The sequence below is a fragment of the Neomonachus schauinslandi genome, chromosome 12 (genome assembly GCF_002201575.2).
Source record: "Neomonachus schauinslandi chromosome 12, ASM220157v2, whole genome shotgun sequence".
NCBI classification, from domain to species: Eukaryota; Metazoa; Chordata; class Mammalia; order Carnivora; family Phocidae; genus Neomonachus; species Neomonachus schauinslandi.
Genome location: NC_058414.1, coordinates 76,336,889 through 76,351,175, shown reverse-complemented (window position 1 = coordinate 76,351,175; position 14,287 = coordinate 76,336,889). Strand labels below are relative to the sequence as shown.

General features: G+C 38.0%; 1 protein-coding gene across 1 annotated transcript in view; it reads left to right on the top strand.

Moving 5' to 3' along the window:
* The window catches only part of TSPAN12 (tetraspanin 12), a 63,121-nt gene that overhangs the window by 36,450 nt on the left and 12,384 nt on the right, over positions 1–14,287 (top strand). Inside the window, exons 6-7 of the mRNA XM_044920065.1 lie at positions 4,131–4,238; positions 8,167–8,310. Coding sequence (XP_044776000.1) covers positions 4,131–4,238; positions 8,167–8,310 — 252 coding nt within the window. The remainder of the gene's footprint in view (positions 1–4,130; positions 4,239–8,166; positions 8,311–14,287) is intronic.

Here is a 14,287-nt window from a genome sequence, read left to right as displayed (position 1 = left end):
AATTCATGACCACAAGATCAAGACCTGAGCCTAGATCAAAAGTCAGAGGCTCAATCCACTGAGCCACCCAGCTCCCCTAATTTGAATGTTTATACTGTAAACATGGTCCCAATACTTCTGAAAATTAATATTTTCTTGTCTGTGTCTAACACATGGTTCCAAATCATAAATTGTAATATTTTATTTGCTGTACTGTATGTCTTTAATTCCACAGGTTGCTTAAACATCCATATAATAGACTAGAAATAACATATGTCCGAAAATAATTTTGCCAACTTCTGAGTGTATAATAGGAAAGATTCGCGTTTACAGAAAGATCTGGGAAAGTTTGAAAATCGACATGTAAGCCTCATAAAATGCCCACCTCAGCTGTACCCTGATGACTAGGAAGCATGAATCTTCTGTTCCCAAGAAGCTGAGCTATCTTCCTTTAAGAACTATATTTGAAGAGTTGCTGTGTGTTTACTTCAGCCTAGAAACACTCTCATAGTTTGAGACTTGGCTACATGAAAGCAGCTTTTAAGCATGTTTTCGCTTTCATTTTATCAATTGAAATCAACTTTCAGAGCTAAGTGAGAATGAACAAAGGTAGGGTTTCTCAGTCGTAAGATTTTACCAGTTACTTTGGGTTTATCACTTGCGTTTCACCCTTGCTCACCCAGGGCATTATTACTTTTTTAATGTTTGCCTGCTTCATTGGTGACAATTGGTGCATTTATCACCAATGAAGTTGAGCACCTTTTCATGTCTGTTTGCTGGCTGTTTTCATGGTGGCCAGAGTTTTCCACTCTAAGCATCATAGAGTCATTTTGTTTTGGGAAGATGATGTTTTTCAACAAGTAGTCCTTGGACTGTCTACAGGAGGAATCATCCAAGGCAATTCTTAAAAATGCACATTAGAGGGCACTAGGCCAGATCCGCTAAATCAGAATAGAGGGAAAGGCAGAAGAAGAAGGGGTAGGGACGGGGCATTCACATTTGCGACAAGTTCCCCAGGTGAACCTTCAACATATTTTTTTAACATGTGAGCTCTGAAGAAGAGAGGGAGATTATTTTGTATTTGTTTTAGAGAGACATTTCAGCAGTTGTATACTAAAAGTGAAGTCCTTTCGGTACCGATACAGTTATTAAAGATTCTGTGGTGAATCCGTTACTGTACTGTGAGACTGGTTTGAATGCTAAGCGATAATTACAGACTAATGGTACTTTGCATACTCTAATTTGCATGTAAACGAGGCTTTGGCGCTGCCACACATCTGAACCCGCCTGAAACACTCATGCTTCCCCTGTCTGACAACTCTTAGTAAGAAGAGAGAATTCATGATTATTTTTTTCCTATTAAAAATTGAAAAGTCAGGGCAGGTTCTGACTAGTTTAATAAAGTTAAGAACTTTCTTCAAAATGAAATCTCCTGTTAAAATAAGAATGTTCTTGCTGTCTTTGAGAATCATATTTTCACTCCATCCCTAGAAACATCATGTATTTTGGGGAGTGAAAGAGTAGTTGGTTCCAGACTCAGTTTCTGGGTTTTATTGATAAAGAGATGGTCGCTTCTAATTTTTTCTGTTTTCAGGAAGTACATGTATCTCCCTGACATTCAAGCGGTAGATAGTAGTCGTAGAATTACTATTACTAATAGCTTTTTTTTTTTAAAGATTTATTTATTTATTTGAGAGAGAGAGAATGAGAGAGAGTACATGAGAGGGGGAGGGTCAGAGGGAGAAGCAGGCTCCCCGCCGAGCAGGGAGCCCGATGCGGGACTCGATCCCGGGACTCCAGGATCATGACCTGAGCCGAAGGCAGTTGCTTAACCAACTGAGCCACCCAGGCGCCCACTAATAGCTTTTGATTATGTTCCTTTTGATAATTAAAAGGGTTTTAGAAATGAGTTTTCTTTCTACGGATTTTGAAATGGTTTGTATAGCTTTTATGTCATACTATTATTTGATAAACCTCCTAAGTTATAACAAATATGAAATGAATTAACTTAAGGGATTTGAAAGGAAATGTTTTGGTTCTAATATCATCTAATTCTAGAAGATACTTTCTTCTATTCTGTTAGGGAGCCATCTGCAAATATCTTCCTGGTACCAAATGGATATACGCTGCCATTTCAGTTGAGTGCATAGGCCACTGTTTGCTTATGTAAATCTTCCCCATTAAGTTACCAGGATAAAGCAAGGGCTGTTGGGCTGTTTCGAGTGAAATGTGGCAAATGATCTTTTGGAAAAAAAGTTTGTCAGAATTTTTTTATTGCTTTTGCACTAATAGCAGTGTGAATGAAACGTGCCATTAAAGTTTATTAGCTGCCAAATTTTGCAGAACCCAGCCTTTGCATAGAATGGGCTTTGTACTCTTAGCTGTTCCATGCAAGAAGCCAGTAAGTGTGTGTTTTCCTTTATGGCCAAATCACAGTATTTTGTGCCAGAACCTCAATGATCTCCTCTGTTTCTTGCCATATTTGGTCGCACATCGATTGTGGTTACAAGAGGGAAACAGCTGATATTTATTTTGCAAAATAAAATTTAAAATAAGAATGTTCTAACAACCAAATCAAGAGATTTGACATCAGTCTGTTTCCCTGTTATTTCTGTCGTTTTGTCACTTCCTATTGATTATTCCTTCTTTAGAAAAATTTATCAATAATATTAACTGTTTCAGGTTATAAATTTCTAGAGATTTACTTCATTTACTTCATTTCCATTTATTTCCATATCCCTCAAAGGGATATGAAATAATTACTTATAATGAGTAGCCTGAATTTTGGTTTAGTTCCCTGAACTTTGTTGAAACCGTGTGAACATGAAGTACACCCAGTCAGACCTTTTTTGGGGGAACAAAGTTGTGTGCCCAAGTGTTGGCATGTTTTCTTCTGTATGTAGATTTCCAAGTAATAAAAAAAGAGAATTAACAAAGGAAAACAATGAAGAACTTTTGTGGTCAGGAATTTTTAAACTACCTCTATTGATACTGCTATTTTTAAAATAAGATTGCAAAATAGTCCTAATCTTGAGTTAGTGTCAGGCTTGCTTGGCTAATCCTGGTCTGTATTACTACATACATCAGATATGGATATCTGTCCAGTTTCCCAGTTACGTATTCTAAACATAATACCACATGTGTGGTGAGACTAGGAGGTGTATGCGTCAGTTTCCCCCCGGGGCACTGTAGATAAAACACTGAGTGATGCGCTGACTAGATTTCCAGCCAACTGTTGTGTTGTGTACCTTAAGCTCTGTCATGATTAAACACTCTGTTAAGGGACACGGTGCTAGGTGACTTGAGACTAGAAGCACAAAAAGTGCTTTAATTTGAGAGGTATTTTTCCTAAATTTCTAACATGGGTCCAAAATCCAATATTTGGAAAGATATTTACACACTTATTCCAGAGTGAGGCATGACTTGAGCTGGATTCTTTCCCCTCTTAATTCTTATCCCTTTGTTTTGGTACTACAATCTGCAGTCACTTCATATTTTTTTTGGAAAGATTTTATTTATTTATTTGAGAGAGAGAGAGAGAGAAAGAGAGAGAGAGGAGAGCACGAGCAGGGAGAGAAGCAAAGCAAGAGGGAGAAGCAGACTTCCCGCTGAGCAGGGAGCCTGACCTGGGGCTCGATCCCAGGACAATCCCAGGACCCCAGGATCATGACCTGAGCCGAAACAGACACTTAACTGATGGAGCCACCCACGCGCTCTTGCAGTCACTTCAAAAACCGACTCCATAGCATTATGAAATCAAGTCCAAGGGCATTTCTGGGCAGGGATTATTTGTTATGAGGATCTCTTTAGCTGGACCTGTAGGATGTACGGTAAACTGCTTATTTTGTGATTTCCTTCAGCTTGATATTGGCATTAAATGATTTTAAATTTTTTCTTTGCTTAATGTAAAGAACTTCCTCATTTACTGCAAATATCTACACATAGAGATTGTTTCATAAGTAAATAACCTTGAACTTACTTTAGGCCACAAACAAATATAAATTTAAAATAATATTTGTTAATTGCAATACATTCCAAGTATGCATATGAGTGTGTGAGCGATTACATTTGTGAATATGGGAATGTTTGTGTTTCTGAACTGAATGTGTGTGTTTGTACGTCCCAGTTGTTGATATTTTGTTTATCTCTAGGTTCCAGTTCAGTGGTCAGACATGGTCACTTTGAAAGCCAGGATGACAAATTATGGCTTACCTAGATACCGGTGGCTTACTCACGCTTGGAATTTTTTCCAGAGAGAGGTAAGTGCTGTAATTTCTGTGGTAGAGGGTATGGAATAAATGGCACACTTTGAAAGCAAATGTTCAAAGCTTTGGCTTTGGTCATTTTCTCTGTGCTGAAAAGTTAAGCCTGTGATTCAGTTACCACTGGTGTAATTCTTTACTGAGAAATTCCTCAAGTGACTCCATGCCCTGCTTTTCTTCCTGTGTATACCATTTCCCCTTCATTTCACGTGGTTCACATATATTTTAAGAATTTCTTAGAAGCCATTTTGCTAAACTACTGTGAAATTTCCTTTTTATGAGTGTTTCTTGATAAATATCCAAGTTTTATTTGAACAGATAATTTTTCATGACTTTTAGAGCTGTCTTTATTTTAAACAGTTAATTTTTTTTTTTTAATAATGGCTCTTGTTTGGGAATTAAGCATTGGTATATCATTAAAAGTATGAGCTTTCTAGTCAGAAAAATCTTGGTTCAAATTCTGGCTATGCTGCTTATTATTCCATGAGCTTCTGTAATTTACTTAGCTTCCTTCAGCCTCAGTCTCCTCATCTGTAAAATAGGGATAATAAAAGTACTTGCCTCCTTGGGTTGTTGAGAAGATTAAATGGGATCATGAGTTTGATCTCATTTAGCTTACAGTTATTGACTATAGCATAATAAAACATAGGTGCTTTTTGCTTTTCTTACCTAACTTCCATATAGCCCTGCACCCACTCATCTTCTCAAACACGGACAACATGTAGATTTTTAAAATCTGGTGACTTGAAGTTCACCACTGGTCTTGCTTCAAACCACGCTCTTCTCCCAAGCAGTTTCCTTGTGATTGAAGATTCCCCAGTGACCAAGTATACCCTTTTCCTTTTCTTTCATTTCAAGCTGGGCCACAACAAGGCATGTGAGAGTCGGTGTCTTCCAGGATGGATATCCAGCTGTCTGCTCAGTTACTCTGTCTGGGATACGGGCAGAGGTTTCAGTCCAGGATAATCTCCAAATCTGGCTCTTTGTGTTACAGTTGTTGAGATGGTGAAAATTACCATTGTGACACAGATTTCCTATTTATTTAAATGCTTCCTGGCTTTGTTTGTTTACTGTTCATCTGTACTAAAAACAACATGAAGGGAAAATAAGTGAGACATTAGGGGATTTATAGTAAGCTGTGGTCAGCTACTGCTCTGGGTAGAAGCTGCCCAGAGCTCTTTATTTTCTGGGATTTCTGATGTAGACTGTGATAATCCAGGTTAAAACAACAAAGCAAGCTTTTCCCCAGTGGTACAAAGAGGGGCTCCATCTAGATAGACAATGTATAGCATTGCAGATGACAGTATCTATGTTTTTAGCTTTATTGCATGGTAAGTTTCTCCTCCATATCATAGGCTTATTTCACATAAAAGGAGGGGGAAGACCTTTGGGCACCCTGAAAGAGTTTTTTAAAGCCTCTTGTGTTAGTGTGTCAGGGCTGTGGCCAAAATAAATGATCACAGACTGGGTGGCTGAAACAACAAAAATGTATCATCTCACAATTTGGGAAGCTAGAAGTCTGAGCTCAAGGTGTATGGGGTTGGTTTCTTCGGACGCCTCTCTCCTGGGCTTACAGACAGCAGTCTTCTCCCTGGTTTTCACATCATCTTCCTTTTATATATGTCTGTGTTCAAATTTCCTCTTTTTATAAGGACATCCATCATATGGGATTAGAACCCACCCTTGTGACCTTGTTTTAATTTAATTACCTTTGTAAAGATCCTCTCTCCAAATATGGTCACATTCTGGGGGTTAGAATTTCAACATGAATTTTGGGAGGGGGGAAACACAATTCAACCCACAACACCCGGCTCCCAAAATAAATGATAGAGCTAAAAGTGACCTCGTCAGGCCCCAGTTGTCCTGATGACTCCTTCAGTGCAGTTCTGGGCATGTACCTCACTGTACAGGACTCTCACATAAGCCCTAGGGATCTTTCTTTAATATCTTTTTAAAAAACTGATTTTTAAAAATGTGTTTACTTATTTAATTTAACGTAATGGCTGGAGAACAAGCTTTGGAATAAGTAGGCTCTGCCACACACTAGTCTGTGGTCTCCACAGGTTATTTGACCTGTGAAAACCTCACTTCCTTTGTAGGTAAAATGGTGGTGGTGTTTTCCAGTTTGACACAATGCTAGCAAGAGTGGCTTTATCTCATAATGTGATTTTAAAGGAGGTGGGAAAACTGCAAGGAGATGTAGACCACAGTCCTGTGTGTGGCATAATGGTGGGTTCATGTAGGGGAGTTCTAGGGAAAATTTCACTACCAATCTAGTATCTTCTGTTGACAAAGAAAAACAACTATGTAAAAAGAAAAAATATCTCAGTGACTTATTAAAATTAAAAAAATATATATCTGGCACTGAACATGATATGCTTAAGTTATTTGGAAAAGTCATTTCTGTGGAGCACCTCATTTCCTGACAAGGCCAGATAAATGGGCTGTTCTATTGTGGATGGAGTTTGAGTTCCAAGAACTGTACTTTTGTCATCAACATAGAAAAACACATGTCGTTAGGAAATGAGAGAAGTCGGTTTTCTCTGAGCGCAAGGACTTAAAAAGCCTGATTTGGAAATGTAGTAGTTTATGATTTTTGGAAGGTGAAGTCTTTTTGACTACATATGTTTTTTATGGATATTCAATGACTTATGTAAAATGCATAATGTCAAATTATGTTTGAGTTAATGTGTGATGTTTATGGCATATCTGTAGCTTTTAGAACAAGTTTATAAAAGGAAAATACTAAAAATATAAAAAATGTTTCTCCAGAAGTTTTAGTATTACTCATAACATCAGTAATTCATCATTTATAATACTCTTAAGATGGTTTTTTTCTTTTTAAAAGTTAGATATTTAGGCAAATGAAAAATGTAAAATCATTTTTAGTGTTTTCTGTGTTTCATTTTATACAAGAAATTCAGAATTCTCCATAGTTGATTTTAGTTGGATTTTGAAATGGTGGACTGTGATATTTTATGATACGGTGTTAATCCTGGACCCAGATTGGTCTGTTGGGCTACATAATTTGTAGAGCCAGTCACTCTTGGCAAAGTTCTTCTCAGTGATTGCCCAGAGTTCTTGTTTTTGACTATATGGAAGAGTAACTCCCTCTACCCAAGGGCAGAAAATTATCATAGTTAATTATTCTAATCTAATCTACATATGTCTTTAAGCAGTGTTTCTAAACTTTGACCAGAGAAAGTTTTTGCTAAAACTTGGTGAAATGAGACAAAAAAGAACAAAACACAGCATAGTTTTTCTTAAATCCAATTTTATTCAAGCTAAAGACACATCATTTCTTCTGAGATTGTGGTGACAGAATATGATACTTTATTTCAAGACTCTCATTCAGTTAAATAAACATGTGTTGGCTAAACCTGTGTTTATATCTCAAAATTTTTTTGAAAAATTTACTGGTTAATTAATTCAAGTTGGGTAATTTTTGTGATGTGCGCTTTTGGTCAACGACTCTTTCTCCAGAGATTATGAAAACTTTTAATTTAATTTTTGAATTTGTTAAGCAGTTAAATTGGTAACTAGGTGATACACAAATAAATTGATCAACTAATCTTTCGTGACTAGAGGTTTAATGATAACTATAAAAGTCCAGCTAATTGTTTTGTTACTGTGCATATTGACTCTGTTGCTATTTGATCACTTGTAGAGCATTGTACAGTTGGGGAAAGACTCAGTCATGCCTCATCTGATTTCTGGGGTTATGAGCATTATTGTTCAGAATTGTTCCGTTACGGAGTCCTTCATACATTTCTGTCGTCAATATAGAATGTACACATATCTTTAGGTGATGACAGAAGTGAGTTTAGCTCTGGGTACAAAAATTTAAGAAATCTAACGTTTAATCTTCTGTAAGTTAAGAAAATATTTGTGTAGTTTCTGAGCCTGACCAGTCATTCTTTTGCAGTTTAAGTGCTGTGGAGTGGTGTACTTCACTGACTGGCTGGAAATGACAGAGATGGACTGGCCCCCGGATTCCTGTTGTGTTAGGGAATTCCCAGGATGTTCCAAACAGGCCCACCAGGAAGATCTCAGTGACCTTTATCAAGAGGTAAGGCCATATGTGGTTAACTTATCATGCATACGAATTTTCTTATAACGACTTTTAAGTAAAGAATCAACAACATGGCAATGAAATTTTCCCCTTCTAAATATAAAGGCCCTTAAAAATTTTTCTCTGGTATGTGGAGAAACAGGATAAAGCTAAAAATCAATATAAAAATCTGAACCTTATCACATGTTAACAAAGGAAATTGGGAAAGACTAGGTTTAGAATCAACTGGATTTTTAAACTGTATTGTGTAGAACCAATTTCTGTTGCCTCCTAGGGATCCTTTGAAAACAGGTCCATGCAGGGTGTGTAAAGAACTCTGGATATTCGGGAAGACAAGGTTTGGAGTTCCCGGACAGGATATGTATTTTAGGGCCTCCACACAGACTAAAACGTATGTAGGAAAAATAAATAAATAAATAAATCCCACTCTCCAGGGAAAATGCTGTCCTCTACTCTTCAGTTCCCCCTACTGGCTAATGATCAGCGATGTTAGTTTTAGTTGGCAGATTTAATGGAGTTAGATGCTCACTGGGTTTAAAATCAATCATCACATGCCCAGGAAAGTTGCATGGCTGTGTTTTCTGGGAGAATTTATCTGAATCATCAGTTATTCCTTTATTAGCAGAAGTTCTCCTATTCCTTCATTTTTAGTGGTGATTTTCGAACTTTGTTAGCAGCAGAATCTTAATTCAAATTAAAATCTAGAACTACACCATCCAGTACAGTGGCCAATAGCTACATGTGGCTATTTAAACTAAAAGTGAATTAAATTAAAATGTCATTTCCTTAGTTGAATAGCTACATTTCAAATGCTTAAAGGCCACTTGAGACTAGCAGCTTCTGTATCAGACAATGCAGATATAAGACATTCCCACATCACAGAAAATTTTATTGCAGTCTTGATCTAGAATGGAAGATCAAAATGTAAATCAAATGGAAGGGAAGGTGCTCAGGCCAAGGGGCTGGGATCATTTCCCAGGAACATCTCCAGTCGAACATCTGGGTATCAGAAAGCACTATTGAAAACCTCTGGCTTATCATAAAGTTTACAACTCACACTATTCATAATATATCATCCATACATGCACGTACACACACACACACACACACACGTATATAATATAGCTATAAAGAGTGAAACTTTAAAACAGAATGTCATGATTTATAAAACATGCCTTTTTATATATATTTCAAGATGGTTACCTTAGGGGGTTATACATTTTTCCCTAGAAATACTATTATTGTTCAAAACATCTTTTAGGCTGCCAAAGTCAGTTGTAGAGATGCACAAAAATCAGTTTCATTAATTTATGGTGTAAATTATTTGAAAAAGATGGTGGATTATGTACACAAATGATCCATCATCTTTATATCTTAGATATGTGTAGCTTTTGGCTGTTAAAAAATTCATCTCAGAGGACAAGACTACGCCACATTAAGCATATCCAAAATAAAGTGCTTTGGGCTCTGAAGACATGCCACAGAGAAGTGTGCCAAGTATTTTTTAAGAGATTCAGAATTGTGTTATTTTCCTAGGGTGGCTGTAACAAAGTACCACAAAGTGAGTCACTTAAACAGCAGATATTTATTGCTTCATGGTTCCGAAGGCTAGAAGGCTTGAAATTAAGGTGTTAGCAAGCTTGGTTCCTTCTGAGGGGGGTGAGGAAGAATCTGTTCTGTGCCTGTCTCTCAGCTCTGGTGGTTTGATGGCAATCTTTGCTGTTCCTTGGTTGTAGAAGCTTCACCCTGATCTCTGCCTTCACCTTCACATGGAATTCTTCCCTGTTTGTATATATCTCCAGATTTCACCTTGTTCATAAGGACACCAGTCATATTGCTTTAGGGACCCACCCTTCTTCAGTACGATTTCATCTTAACTAATTATATCTGCAATGAGTCTATTTCCAAATAAGATCCCATTCTGAGGTTCTGGGGATTAGGACCTCAACATACGCATTTGGAGGGAACACAGCTCATAACAAAAATCGTTGAAACAACTGAATTACTCGGGTTGTTTATTTGAAAAGATATCAAAGAATTATTGGGTCGATGTCTCTGAGTTTTCCGTGATTATGCTACATCTTTTTTTCTGGGTGAAAGTCTGAAATAAGGACGGTCAACTAACAAGTTCAACAGTTAAAGCCCTGTTCATTCCATAAAACAGAAAACAGTGCTTAATATTTCCAAGATATTATTAAATGCAAACATAATTGTGGATATCCAAATACATTATAACTCACTACTAGGTTTTAAAGACACAGGTGATTACAGTAGAGAGGTGTAAGTATAGAGGTGGATTGAGACCTATCCAACTTTCCTAGTGTGAACTTTTGTTAGTGTTTAGGGGTGGCAAGTCAATATGGGAAATCACTGGGCTACACCACCATATATAATAATCTCTACCTTCTTTAGTGATTAATACTGCTAATATGATTATAGCCAACATTGATCATAAGAATGTCAGAACACGAATCAGTTTACCAGATCTTCCCATAAAGTCTGAATATGGACAGTCACTTCAACTGTACTTTGTTTAGTTGAAAGGCATTCAATTAAACATTTGATAAAATTTTCTTGCTGTAAAAATGCAATTCATTTTTACCAGTTTGTCTTAGGTTATTTCCACTAGTAGTATTTATCATGGAATGCTTTACTTTCAGGCTGTCTATAATTGCTTATTCCATGAATTTTGAGATTGAAAGAAGCCACATGATTGTGTGTGTGCAAGTTGAAGAACCAGATTATCTGAAAGGCTTTTTCATATTTTCATCAAAAGACTTTCAATAGCAGGCTGGCATTGTCAGTTACGAGATGTTCTTTAGACAGACTTCCCACAGAGATGGAGGTTCATTACATCAGAGTAAATCTGCTTTTACATTTTATAATTAATAACAGATGCTGGTATTGGTAATGATATAGTGCATAATTATATGCATAGTTGACTTACAAAAGTGGATCACTTAGTAGCTTTATGGCTCAAGTACAATTAAATCCATCATTAAAAATAAGACTTAATTCCACTTTGCCCTGGAGGACATATGTTTCCTAATTGAAGAGTGCCCAGAGACCATCCACCTGGAAGATGAGGGGTCTATCAGGGAGGAACAAGTGAGGGACAGCTGGAGGTATTTACGTTGCTTATTCTGAAGTAGCAAATACTAAGGGGAGATATTTTAGATGTCTTCAAATATTTCAAAGTTCATCATTCAGAACAGGAACTAGACTTACTCATTGTTGCTCCAAGGGCCAGACGTTACAGGAAGGAAATTTTGAATCAATAGAAGGAAGACCTTGCTCACCAAAATCCGTCCAATTGTGACACAGGTTCTCTTGTAAAATGAGTGTCTCATCACTAAAAATATTAAAGTCAAGGTCAGATAACCATGTCATTGGGGGGTAGGATGGGTTTTTTTTTTTTTTTAAAGATTTTATTTATTTATTTGAGAGAGAGAGAATGAGAGAGAGAGCACATGAGAGGGGGGAGGGTCAGAGGGAGAAGCAGACTCCCTGCCGAGCGGGGAACCCGATGTGGGACTCTATCCAGGGACTCCAGGATCATGACCTGAGCCGAAGGCAGTCGCCTAACCAACTGAGCCACCCAGGCGCCCCAGGATGGGTTTTTGAATTAAGAGTGGATCTGGACTCGATGAACTTCAAGGTCCCTTTTATCTTTCGTATTCTGTAAGCTCAGAGATAAGAACTGGCTTTCTTCCTGCAATCTTTCTTCAGTAGTCTGAAATCAAGGAAATAAATCTCTCGCAACCATCTGGTGGTCTGCATGGTCCCTGACCCAATAATATTTTATGACACATTTGGAACCTATGAAAAATGACAGAGCAGAAATATAGCGACAATCGCACATTTTAGAAACGTTCCCATCAGAGGTATTATTGGATTTGTTACGCAGGTCCTCCAATACCTGTAATGAGCTACACACTTGTATAAAAGTGTAGATGTAAAAATCGCAGATGAAAATATTTCTGATCATCAATTTGGTTCCATCACATTCATTAAGTCAGAATGTTTTTTGAGTGCCTCCTGGGCTCCAGGTGCTATTGTAAATGCTGAGGATGTAGCAGAGAATGTTGCAGACAAAAATCCCTCCTGTATAACTTAGATTCTTGTTAGGACAATAGACATTTAGCGAGATAAACACAGCAATAAAAAATAATTTCAGGCAGTGGTAAAAGCATTTTGAAGACTCTAAGTAGGGTCGTGTGCTGGAGAATGGTTTTATTGGTGAGAGAGCTACTTAGGATGGTTAGGAACCCTCTCTTTTAGGAAGTGACATTTGAACTGAGAGCAATAGATGAGAAGGATGCAGCCATGCAAAGATCCACTGGAGAATTTTTTTTTTTCTACCCTAAGAAACTACAAATGCAAAAGCCCACCCAGGGCTAGCCTAGGCCAGTGATTACTGACTGCTGACTACCTTGTTCTTTAGGATTGTTTGTGCAACCACACTCTCTAGATACTAGGTGTGAGACCTGGCCTCAGCAAAACATCAGACTCCAAGTTGAAGTTGGTAGAACACAGGACTGGGATGTATCTCTTCCTTCTCTCACTGGCTGAGTTTTCTACCACATCGTTACTAAAGTTCTCTGTCTAGACCTGATCTGGAGGAAAAAACAAAACAAAAACCAGAGAGACAGAAAAATAAAGAAGGCTAGCAGAGAAAAAGGTTTTGCAGAGAGGGACTCCCAATCTCTTGCCCGTGGACCTAAGCTCTTGCTGGACAGGCTTCAAGGGAAAGGTGATACTGCTAAAATTGTTTTCAATATTTTATGTGCCTTTTTTTCTGTGACTAGGATCCACAGCTTTCATCAACTTTTCTTGGGATTTCGTACCTAAAAGTGTGAAGAACTGCAGTTGTAGAGATAGTTGCAGTGTCTGCTACCCCAGATGTGAAATGAAGCATAAACATCTCCTCAAAGGGACTGAAATGCCATTTTCCTCCTCTGTATGCCACCTAAGAAAACTACATGGAAGTAAACATGTTCACAACAGGCCCTACTTCACATGGACCAACTCAAAATGTAAAACAAAGAGGAACAGAGAGTGAAGTAAAATGTATCCCCATAGACACATTTCTTTGTTTTGTAGTTAGAAGAAAAGACCGCTATGAAAAGATATTGACTGCTTCTTCAGAAAAATAGTATTCACAGCAGTTTATATGAGGGCTGGACAGAGAGATGGTTTCCACACAGCTGAGTGCCTCCAGAACACTTTCCTTTTAGACCCTTAGTCTTTCTATGTTCCATGTGGTATTGGGTTTGAGTAGCAAATACTCTTTATGATTTCCTTTGTGACAAGTAATTTTGCCCCAAACCATTTCTGCCTCTTTAGGTGGTTGCTTATTTCTTCTCTGAGTAAGAGAAAACATCTACAAACAGGGTGATAGGGAAAGGCAGGGAGCATGGAAGTGAAGGGATGTGATCTCTCTGAGCCTTGGTTTACAGGATGAAGAACCCAGATGGTGACAAGTATGTATAGATCTGTAGTGCTCACAGAAGGTACATGGACATATAGGGATGCTCCCCCACATCATCCCAGTTAAAGGTGGGGGCAGCTCACAGTGAACCATGTGGGATGGTTCATTTTTTTGTGGGCACACGCAAGAGCACAAGCAGGAGGGGCAGAGGGAGAGGAAGAGAGAATCTCAGGCCGACTCCGTGCTGAGTGCAGAGCCTCACGCAGGACTCGATCTTAGGACCCTGAGGTCACAATCCGAACTGAAACCAAGAGTCAGATGCTTAACTGTCGGCACCATCCAGGTGCCCCTAGGATGGTTCATTTTAAGTTTTTGTTCTCTCTGTTGTGTGTTATCTGCTATGTGAGCTGAGAGTCATGATTCATGCTGTCCTCCCTCACAGATTAGAAGTCCTGTTCTTCCTTATCTCCTTTGTACCCTGTTGTTGTTGGCAAATGGTATTTGCTTTATAATCTATACCATATTTTTTTTTTCTGGGCAGCA